At 43.2% G+C, this 12,078-nt stretch overlaps 1 protein-coding gene across 2 annotated transcripts in view; it reads left to right on the plus strand.

The window, feature by feature from the left end:
* The window catches only part of SH3GL2 (SH3 domain containing GRB2 like 2, endophilin A1), a 154,785-nt gene extending 144,543 nt beyond the window's left edge, over nucleotides 1–10,242 (plus strand). For both annotated transcript variants that reach the window (XM_030567832.1, XM_030567833.1), the window contains 2 exons: nucleotides 3,711–3,841; nucleotides 8,758–10,242. In XM_030567832.1, the coding sequence (XP_030423692.1) occupies nucleotides 3,711–3,841; nucleotides 8,758–8,957 (331 nt within the window). In that variant the 3' untranslated portion in view covers nucleotides 8,958–10,242. The remainder of the gene's footprint in view (nucleotides 1–3,710; nucleotides 3,842–8,757) is intronic.
* The last annotated feature ends 1,836 nt before the right edge of the window (nucleotides 10,243–12,078 follow it).

Raw genomic sequence — 12,078 nt, forward strand, 5'->3', positions numbered from 1 at the left:
AAAAAACAAATGAGTTGTAAATTATCCTAATTGAAGGACGCTATCTTCTTATCCTGTTCCCCATCGCCCTGCACACACTGAACTCCATAACCAAAAAGGGGTCTTAAGGATCCCTATGATCTGCCAATTTAAAAAAAAAAATCCCTCTTCTCAGCTCTAGTATCACAGCCACAATTCGTACAAGGGTTGTCACACTGAGTTTGCTCCTTTCCACTACTCCCCTGTGGCTGTGCATATCATCTCAGAACTGACTGTGTCTTTTTAGTGTTACAAACCTGTTGTTACTTACACAGTTCTTTCCAACTAGATTAAACAGATTGGTTCCATTCGAAAAGAGGACAATTGCTGTTTAAAACGAAAATCTCCCATCCACCCCCACATACATACACTTTGGAAAACAGATCTGAGAGAGAGTCAGATAATAATGAAAAGGATTTATTTGCCTTCTCTGGTTCCATTTAATCCTGAATGACTCTTCTCCTAAAATCTTAGACATGGAAGGAAATGACCATAAATCCAAACAGCTGCTGATGTTAATATAGTGTTCTCACACATTCAGTAAAATTAATACAAAGCAAAATCTTCATGTTTTTGTTTTCTGCTGTCAATGCTATGAATATAGTTTCTGGTAACGCTAGGCCTTGCCATTTCATTATTTGCTAACGCACACATTTGCTAGCACACACATCCTATAATGTCCTGACTCCTACATTTGTCTTAGCTCAGCTGCAGCTTGAGCATAATGTACAGAACTTGTTATGGCAGTTAGACTGCTTGGCAGGGTGGTTTTGGCTGCAGTTTACAGAACAGTGTAAGCAGCCAGCAAAGGAGGATTGCCAAGCCATTCTGCATGAATACCGTAGTTCACGTATTGTATAGAAGCATTAAAATGATCAGACATGTTGGGTCACAGTCCAGATGTTGTTATAAGCACAGGCCAAAGTGGACATGCCTCCTCCCCACTGCAGATTCCTCTCCCTTTAAGACCCACAGCCAGCCTCCAACCTAGTGCAGGTCCACCTCTGCTCTCATCACATGTCTGGTAAATGTCTAGAATTTTTACTTTGTTTATATAACTGGTCAGGATGCTTTCAGCATCTCGAGCACCTTGCACCAGTCTGGTCAGCAGTAGTGGCTTAAATATGTTACTGTTCATCAGCACCAGTAATAAAGATTCTGCAGAACAAATTATGCCTCAGTTGCACCTGGGTTTGCACAGCGTTCACACTCATAGACTTGTACAGGTGTCATTAATGGCAGGATTGGACCTACGTGATCTTTTACTGGTGGTGTTATGCAAGTAGCAAAGAACTTAAATGAATTTTCAGATTCCTGTACACTGCAAAACGATCACAGTTGGGGGAAAGCTTCTTACTTGTAAAATGAGTAGATTTGATCCTTAGTCACTAAGACACAAACATGGAATCTCACAATGCCAATTTTACAGCCACTTTTCAAGATATAGCTGCAGTTACCATTGAAAATGGTTTCATTTGGGAATGACACACATCTGCATCCCCTAGGTCACTCATTTTTCATGGCCACAAACCTTCTGGATCCTAAAGATCCCATTGCTACCACCTCTTAATCAACCCGAGGGATTGGCGCTGAATAAGGCAAAGCGGCCCCTTCCTGCACTTTCTACCCCCAGACTCCCAGCTTCTTCCAGCCTGAGACAAGAACTGTGAGTCCAGCCCAGGTCTTCCAATATTGCTAGTCCCGTGAGCTCAAAATCCATGAGTCAAGTCCCCAGCAGTCATGATATTGGTTTAAACAATCATGAGCTTTTAAAAATAAATGTCACATTCTTTTTATTTGTTTTCTGAGCTTTTAGGGTAAATATAAGTCACGTTTCCAAGCTTTCTGCTGCAACCATGAGGGCGAGAAACTAATTTTATTTTTAAATGAAATCTGAGATTTCCATGAAATAACACCATTCCAGGAGCTGGGGCTGTAAGAAAAATACTAAATTTCATGATACTTGCAATGAAATCATGAGAGTTTACAATACTGGACTGATGTTTTTGTTTTAGTCTTAATGAAAAAATTAAAAACAGGCTTGGATCACACTTTTGAAGACACTGACATGGTAGAGGGGTTTGACCATCACTCTGGGAGCCAGTGCTTGAGAGTTCGTGTCCTAACTCTGATGCTGGCTCTGATGCTTTTTGACATGCCACTAAACCTAGCTGCCTCAGTTTCACAATCTGAGAGATGTGATACTTGCCTCTCTCACATGAGCTTTGTGACGATTAACCACCTCTATTATTCAGTTAATGCTTTTATAGCACTCTGAAGAGGAAAAGACCTATCTGGGGCTCAGTAATAGTATTTTAAAGGGTGATCAGACCCTGGATATAAGAATCAGAACTGCCATAAGTGAGAGACAGGAATTTTCAACAAAAGCCATATAACAGACATATTAATATATGCACTTTGTACCATTAGCACTGATGACAGCAAACCTGGCTCACACCAAAGTTTGAGCAACATTACTGACGCAAAACTCTTACTGAGTCATATCAAAAAGTCTTTACTAAGGTACAGTTCCCAGTGAAGTCTCTGAGCTAAATCCTGAGAGGCGCATAGCATATGCAGCTGCCATTGAGTCACCACCTTCCTGGATTTAGCCCCTGAAATTTGAAATTATTTTTCTAGAGATTTTTATTTTTAGCAGTCAGAATACTAGAAATGTAGGACAGGAAGGACATCAATTGGTCATCTAGTCCAGTCTCCTGCACTGGGGCAGGACTAAGTATTAACTAGACCATCCCTGACAGGTGTTTGCCGAACCTGTTCTTAAAACCTCTAATGACACAGTGCTGAGTGGAAAAATTACTTCATGTCTCTGGCTTACAATACTCCTTCTAATATATCCGAGAATGATGTTTGCTGCTTTTTTTGTTTTTTTTTTTGGCTATAGTATTACACTATCGACTCGTATTTAGTTTGTGATCCACTATAACCCCCAGATCTTTGTCTGCAATACCCTTTCCTAGGCATTCATTTCCTACTTTGTATTTGTGCAGTTGATTATTCCTTCCCAAGTGTAATACTTTGCATTTGTCTTTAATGAATTTCATCCTATTTATTTCAGACCATTTCTCCAGTTTGTCAAGATCATTTTGAATTCTAATCCTGTCCTCCCTTCAATATGGTCTTATCTTAACTGCTAAAAATATATATATATATACACGTTTAACCTGGAAGTAACTTATATGCATAGCTATCCTAAGGCAAAAGCACAGTGAAGAATAGGCACTTCAGTTTTGCCATGAGATAAACGGCCCTTTACTGCTTCCAGGGGTTGATCTTGGTGATGTTGCCTCACAGTAAAATGAAAGTACCTGGTCTTCATTGTGTTTTCACCTGTGTTAGTTATCAGGAGGTAAAACGTTCACCTTTTGTAGCAATTGAAGACGAGGCCTATGAGTCAAAGGCAAACCAATCTAATATGCTAATTCATAGTGGAGGAGAAGATTAGCAGCCCCACACAGTGATGTCAAACGATGTGCTTTTTGCAGTTCAGTCTAATCCAGCAGCTGGAAGCCGCTCCATGTACCAAACTCTGTTTAGTCTGTCCCATTACTGAGCACGAACTTCAGCCTTGGCAGTAAAGGAAGAAAAACCTCCATCTTTTACTAACCTCAGTGTGTGGTTTGTTGACAAGAAAATAGCTCTGTATATTTAACTTTCTTCACATTTTGCAGAATAAAAGAAGCGTCAACTCAGCCCAGAAGAGAATACCAGCCAAAACCCCGCATGAGTCTGGATTTTTCCAGTGGTGACAATACCCAGTACAATGGAGGGATATCCCAGACCAGCACCCCTAAACCAACAGGTAAAAGGAATGAGGAGGGAGAATGTAGTCTTGTCTGTCTGAATCTTTTGCTATGATGCAAAAGCGTGAAGATCACTTTTTCGACTTAGCTTTCCCACAACCAGAATGTAATCAACCACTGCAAAGGGAGGAGGGGTAAAGGTATAAGGGAGAAGAGGGCAGAACTATTGAAACAAATTATCAATTGCACTGAAGGAATTAGTCCAAGGGCCAACTCTGGCACAGTTCTCCTTATAAAGGGCTCAGTGACTATGGTGTTGGGTATAGTACAAGCACCTAGATAGTAGATGATCCATTTTATTAATTATGTGGCTTAGTGGTCAGTGATTCCATCCAGCACAGCATCCTAAAGTGATGGTGTCACATTACATTTGCCTTAAAATTTAGATTTTGTAAAAATGGATACTTAGAAAACCTAGAGATCAATTAAAAGATTTCCATGAAAATGTATTGCGCCCCCATCCCCAAAGTACTCCTATGCAGTCGTTGAAACTCAGATATTGCAGCTGATTTTGAAAGTGAAAATGACAATGAACAAAAGTGAAACTGACGGAACTGATGTTCATTGTTCAGATGAGAGAAATGCAAATTAAACCAAGTGCATAAACAGTGACAAATGTCTTATTAGTAACTTAAGTAATCACTTTGTTTAAAATGTTCATATGTTAAGATGACATCACTTTACTCCTTGCAGGAATGGTTTGTCATCACACGTCATTGTGATAAGGGGTGTTCTCTCTTCCTGAACCCAATCTTGCAAGGCCCTGAGTACCCTCTACTCCCATTGATACCAGGGGGAATTGCAAGCACACACCACTTTGCAGGACTGGATGTTTTCTCCCCCTAGTTCTGTAATCAGGATTTCCTTCCTCCCCATCAGACCTTGATGTGCATGTTTGAATCCTCAACGTGGATGCACAACACAACCTGCATTTTGTACTCTGTAATAGCAGCTAGAAGCTGCTCTGTAATTTCAAACACCCCTCCTCACCCCCACAGTGCCAGAGGGGATGAGATGCAGATTCCTAGTGCGTGAGTGCAGCCAGTGACCTATTAATGCTCTCCCAGTCACGACACCAGCTGTTTTTTCTTCACATTTTTTTGTGCTGGGGCTAGGACTGATGTGATGTAAGTTTAACTCTTTTGTGCTACAGAAATACAAAGAGAGTTAAATGCAGATGATGCTATATCTTCCACAAACTATATTTTCATCTCATGGTAGATACTGGCATTTCACTAAGACACTTTGCAAAGAATAGGTTGCTAAGGTTCCTCAGTAGGAGCCCCATCATGCGAAGTGCTGAGCACCTCCAGAGAGTTTAATGCTTTGAAAGCTGTAGAATAAGAGGCTCTTCAGAAACCATTTACTACAAAAATGAGAATTGGAGAGAATTGGAAAAAAAGAGTCTCAAGGACTTTAGCCTTGTCTATGTTTAAAAGTGTTGCCAATATAGCTGTACAGGTGTATCTATACTGCCATCCCTCCTAGTGTAGATACAGTTATACTAGCAAAAAAAAAGTGCTATTTTTTATGCTAGTTCCCTCAGTGACATGTCTACACTAGAAAATGCTCTACTGGTATAGGAGTACCAGTTCTTGTTAGTATATGCGCAACATGCCTCAGTGCAGGGCCGTCTTTAGGATTTATGGTGCCCTAGGTGAGATTATTAAACTGGTGCCCCCGTGCCTGTCTTGCTCTTAGCAAGACAAACATAAGCTTACAGTACTGGAAAACTTGCCACATGCATGTTGTTAAAACCAGTTTAACTTAATTAAGCACACTGTAATCCTGATGGACTAGCACTAAAGAAATAACACTATAGAAAAAATTCTGATTTGACAGAATGATGCAAATAATATCATTTTTTTAAATTTGTCAACATTTTATTGGAAATTTCTATGAAGAGGTATTGAAACAAGGATTAGTTTTTAATTAAAAGCAATCTTTCTGGCTTTTTTGGCTGCAAAATCAGTAATAATATCATCATATGACAAAGACAAAGTGATGTCTTGTTTGATTGCAAGAATAGCAAGACCAGTCAAGTGTTCCTGACTCATTGTAGAGCAGAGATAGTTTTTAATGAGCTTTAGTTTTGAAAAACTCTGTTCTCCTGATGCTACTGTTACAGGAATTGTTAGTACAATACGAGTGGCAATGTACACATTAGGATATATGCCAACAAGTTTGCTGGTATGAATAAACTGTACAATGTCCATTATCGATTTTGCATGTGGCAACAACTCAATTTTTCGTACAGTTTCAAGTCCATTTAAATCAAAACGATCACCAAGCTTCAGGAGGCTCTTTAGGTCAGGGGTCCCAAACGCGGTGCCTGCAGGGGCCTCTCAGTGCACCCACGTACTGGCCAGAGGACGAGCATCTGCCGAAATGCCACCGAAATTCGGCATCATTTCGGCAGATGCTTGTCCGCCACCACGGTCCTTCATCTGGCACCCGCCAGACGAAGAAGGTTGGGGACCACTGCTCTAGGCTCTTGCACTTTGTCATTAGTTGCTCTTGTTTTCCTATTTCATTGAATTTAGTTCCATCAGCCCGCTGCCAGCTGAGTGAATGGAATCCCAGGCTGACAGTAGGTTGAGTGGCTCAGCCGGGGTCTCAGTCGCCAGCCTGCTCAGCCACTGCCAGCCTGGGGTTCCTTGGGGGTCCCCAGACCAGCAGTGGGTGCTGAGTGGGCCAGCAGCCGGGACTCTGGGTGCCAATGGGGCAGCAGCCGGAACCCCAGAGTAGTGGCGGGCTGAGCTGCTCAGCCTGCCGCTGCATACCATCAAAAATCAGCTCGCATGCCACCTTTGGCACATGTGGCACCGGTTGCCGACCCCTGCTCTATACATTAGTAAGGAGATGAACATATTACAGTTATGGGAGGGCTCTATTTAGCAGATACAGGGCTATAGAAAAGTCAGTCAGCATTTTTTGTTTCTCTCGAAAACTGGCCCACTCCTTTCCCCATACCAAACTTGTCACAAATAATTGTCAACAACTTAATTTTCTGTTTTTGGCTAAGATATTGACTTTAAAAAAAAAACATTGAAATTGAATTCAGGATTGTTAGCAAGCATTTTTGGCAAACAAAGTAGTTAAATGACACTTTAAATGGCAACACAGTACTGCTTTCATGCTTGGCTCACCCCCCAGCCTGCTGGTCCAACAGCTGCAGTAGAGGAGGAGATAGGTGGAAAACTGCAGGACCCCAAAATCCACCTCTTGGGTTGCAGAGTGGCAACAGCAGCAGCAAACCCTGACGTCTGATCACACGCCAATGGGCACCACCGCCAGCCCAGCAGACCATGGTGAAGTTAGCACAGCATCTGATCTCAGGGACGGGGCACCCATGGAGCCACAGCAGCTCATCCTGCCCTGTACAGCTCCTCCCGGATGAGATGGATCAGTGCCAGCCCAGGGGAGAGATGCACTCCCCAGCTAGGGTGATCAGATCCAGATGTCCTGATTTTATAGGGCCAGTCCTGATATTTGGGGCATTGTCTTATATAGGCAGCAATTACCCCTATCTAGGGTGACCAGACAGCAAGTGTGAAAAATCAGGATGGGGGTGGGGGGGAATAGGAGCCTATATAAGAAAAAGACCCAAAAACTGGGACTGACCCTATAAAAGTGGGACATCTGCTTGCCCTACCCCAACCACCTGTCCTGATTTTTCACGCATGTTATCTGGCTATCCCTAGCCCAGCCCTGTGCAACCATTCCAATCCTGGCTGCCTGCCGAAGAAGTAAGTTACTTTCACTTTAATTCCTCAGCAGGCAGGCAGCCAGCCAGCCTCCCCTCCCCCTCAGCACCTCACCCAACCCAGCCCTGATGGAGGGGAGGGGGAAGAGAGAGGTGAAGAATGAACCTTATGGGGGACAACAAAGGATACTGCCATAGCCGCGGCGCCTGCCTCACCTCACGCCAGGGGAAAGAGTCACACTCACAGGTGATTTCCTTCCCCCACCCCTTCCCAGAGACACCAGCAGCCAATCCCCTCCCTCAGACTGTGCTGCATTCAGCTCTCTCTGGGACCCAGCAGCCCTGCTCTTACATGCTCCACTGCTTCCCATCTGTTCAGGCTCTCGCAGAGCAGTGCCCCCAGACCTAGTGGTGCCCTAGGCAGCTGCCTATTCTGCCTATGGCTAAGGACGGCCCTGCCTCAGTGACCAGATTCATCACCAAATTTGGTCTGCTGGTTGGATCATTAGCTTCCCCAGCTCAGGCTGGGTCCTGACAGTGAGTGTGACATGAATGCTTATCCATGCCCGCCAGGAACACCAGTGTACCAGCAATGTGCTCCTAGTGTGGACATATCTACCCTGGCAAAGCTGAGTCCCAACCGCCTCCCCTCCCCCCAATGCCCTGAGTGAAACATGCTATTAAAAGTGAAGTTTTGCCAGCATAACTGTGTCTACACTAGGGGCTTCTGCCGCAATAACTATGTTGGCTGGGGATCACACCTCTTCACGCTCCTGACCAACATAACTGTGCTGTCAGAAGTGTGTAGTGCAGATGTGGTCTGAGCTATATCAAGAAGAGTACTCTTATGTCAGTATAAATGCATCTACAACAGGACTTTTGCTTTGTCATGAAAAAAAATCACACCTCAAACTAACAGAGAAGTGTTGGCAACACTTAAATGTAGACCTGGCTTAGCTTGTTGTTTTCAGGGTTCTAGAAAACCCGATTAACAAAGCTTCAGATACGGGAATTTGAGAAATACCTGAACCATACACTGATGCATGCTTTGAGGGCATTTTATTAGTTCTAGTTTTGGATGATGTCAAGGATCCGTAAACACAATGGAAATTGTAATAGAAATGGTGAAACATGCTAATGATAATAACCAGGAGAGTCTGTATTTACCAAGATTTCTAAGCACTTTTTCATTGTGTCCCTTCTTTTTAGGTATTCCAATGGATCAGCCATGCTGCCGAGCTCTGTATGACTTTGACCCTGAAAATGAAGGGGAGTTGGGCTTTAAAGAGGGTGATGTCATTACCCTCACTAACCAGATTGATGAGAACTGGTATGAAGGGATGCTTCATGGCCAGTCAGGATTCTTCCCTATCAATTATGTGGATATTCTGGTACCTTTGCCCCATTAGGATGGCTGACTCATCACCTCTTGACCCAGATAGTCATGTTGATACCACTGCTTTCAAACTGCTGCTTACTACAACTCACAAGTGCAAACTGCAGTGGTTAAAGTCATCAAGTCCCACTGAGCATCTTTGGTTTACATGTTGTCAAGCGGCATAGTGGTGATGCATGGTATCTTCTGAGGCAGCACAACATGGCCTGTGGATTTGTACGCTATGGTGTGCCAGCCCGTGGTAACCAGAGCCATTGTTTGTATGGTATTGGGAAAACAATGGCAAGCAAAAGTGATGACTCATGGTGAAGTAGAGAAAATCAAGTGTGTTGTTGGGAAGATAATGCCTATCACCACTGTATTTCTTTTAAGTCTTACTTCTTGATCAAAAGAGGGAAAAAGTTCTTGACATTCCATCTTTCCCTTCACAAGGATACAGCTCACGCAGGTCTAATATTGACTCACCAGCATTGTCTCTTCTGATCAAAATGATTTAGAATCAGTTACTGTTTTCAGAGAGCCAGTATAATGTTGACCCTACGGTTTCTCTGAAAGTGAGCTACCATTGTACTGTATGTGCTGCCTACTTGCAACTGGTTTTATAGTCTGGATTGTTAATAACAGGCCTGTTCAATCTTCAGGTAAATTGCAAACTATAAAAAGAAAAGGCCAGTAATAAAGAGCTTGGGTTACAAGCCAAATGTGTCTGCTCTTCAGAAACTTTGAACACAATAAACAAAATGCCAGCAAGAGGGCAGGGTGGGGAATAAAACTATCATAGGTGTTATGTATTTTATGTAAAGTTTTGGCACAAAATCACATCATTCAAGCACTGGGAGCCTTCAGTATACTCATACACTGGGAAAAAACCCAACAACCAACAGTCCTTTTTATTTTTGTCTACTTTGTGTTCTTTGAACATCATTTGTGCATATTCTGCCCTCAATGAGGACTAAATAAAATTGATTTTTGTGCTGAGCAATTATAGACTTGTGGCCGTATACACAAAAATGTTTCCCATAAGTTTAGTTCTCTTTAATCTTCCCCACCCTTCCTGCATTTGTGTGTACAGTGCTGTGCCTAGCTTATCAGCATTCTTTTTGTAACAGTCGTAAAAGTTCTATTAGTTTAGTTATCCAGAGCTCTATTTATCTAAATTGTACAGACTCTTTCAGAGGTTGAATGTGCTGCTTTGGATGTGCCACTTCAGTCCTGGATCCCATGAAATGAAGGCAATCCTGCTGCTTAATGTATAAACTATATTGTGGAAAGTATTGATATTTCAAATAAATAATGCCGACAGAATAACCAGAATGATGCTGTGAATTATTGTGCTGTTAGTACAATCACTGTTCTTATACAAAGTACCAGTTCATCCAGTGTCTGATTTCAGAAAGCATATTTCATTAAAAGTGAGCGGCAATCCTAAAGCGTAAATTCCCTTTTAGTATTATCAGACCCAGCACTGCTTCTATCAAAGTCAATGGGAGTGTGGTCAGAGCAGGGTCAGAGCCATAACTAGAGTGACCCAAGTAAACAGGATAAGACAAGCATTCAGCGTATTAATTGAATGTTATGCTCAGTGTGATGCATCAGCTCGCAATCTTCTGGTGACACAATACCTATCATTAAAGAGCACTGTGGATCGCAACTCACCTACTAAGACCTAAAGACAAGATGAGTTCAGATTTTTTTTTTTTAGTATTGTGTTTCAGTCTTATTTTTAATAGTCTTTATTTTTATTTATTTTTATTTAGTTGCTTGCTTTGTATATAGCTATAAGGGTGCAAGGACTCACCTTTGCGGTGCCTCCTGCTGGTTGTCTCAGGGAATTAGCTCTTTCCAGCACAAAGCACCCTCTGCAGGCCAGTGTCCTGCTGCGACTAGCCCCCATGTCCCTCCCAGGAACCCGGTGCCCTTTTACCTGGGGTGCTGCTCCTCCAGGTAATACCCCACAGATCTGGGTCTCCCCTCCCCAGGGAACCCCCACCCTCCATCCACACCTTGCCTCAGCCTATGGGCTACTGCCAGTCACCATCTAGCCCCCTTTTACTGGGGCTGACTGCAGTCTGTATAAGCCAGTCATCATAGGCAAGGGAGGTTTTGACCTGCTGCCTTTCCCTGCAACCCAGTACCTCCAGGGGCCTTGTAAAAGGCTCTGCAGCCTGGGGAGTTGCTAGCCCAGAGCTGCCCAGCTCCTCTGGCCTTTTCCCCAGCCCTACTTCACTCCAGTACCCTTTAGCACTCAGGCAGCTAGGTTCATCTCCCTCCTCAACCAGAGGGAGACTGCTTGATCTTGGCCCACTGCCCTCTTATAAAGGCCAGTTGGGTCCTTATTAAGCCAGCTACAGCTGTGGCTGCTTTCCCAGTCAGCCCAGTTTTCAGAGCTGCAGCCCTCTCCAGGGCTGCTTTTACCACTGCAGCCATCCCCGGGGCTGCTTGTACACTTCCAGGGCTGGAACGGTATGATCACCCCACTACAGCACACTAACAAGAATCTTACAGGCTAACAGCTCAATGCAGCTCTCATTAATTTTCCTAGGAATAGTGTAGGAGTGTAAAGAAAGGCAAAATTAGTTTCTAAATATGTTACCATTCATAATTGTACCCTCTGGTTCATGGCTTCTACATCATCTGTGCTACCAGATCAGCTGCCCATAAACAGAATAATGCAGACCAAATTGGTGTCAAGCTAGTATAACTCATCTCGGGCATTGCATTTATGATGGACATTTTTCAATTAAATAAAAACAAATGTACATCATATGAATCCCTCACCCATCTTCCTACATCCACCACCTCGCTCCTCAAAAAATAAGGAATGATACAAAGCCCTGACAGGTCAGATGCGGCCTGCGGGCTGTAGTTTGCCCACCCCTACTCTAACCCAAAACAAAGAGCCAGATTCTGATACCCTTTCTCAAGGCAAATAGTATCCTACCACACAATTGGTCCCATCTGAAATCAGATGTTACTCAATGTTGGGATCTCATCCAGTGAGACCTTCCTTTATTTGTGCATCAGTGTTTGCTCCAGATGGTGCAATGGTAAGGCAATAGCCTTAGAGACTTAAGTTTGCATCTGATTCAAGGAGAAGGCTAACTAGGACTCAATACTGCCAACCATTGTAGGCC

Source organism: Gopherus evgoodei, chromosome 6 (genome assembly GCF_007399415.2).
Source record: "Gopherus evgoodei ecotype Sinaloan lineage chromosome 6, rGopEvg1_v1.p, whole genome shotgun sequence".
Classification (NCBI taxonomy): Eukaryota; Metazoa; Chordata; order Testudines; family Testudinidae; genus Gopherus; species Gopherus evgoodei.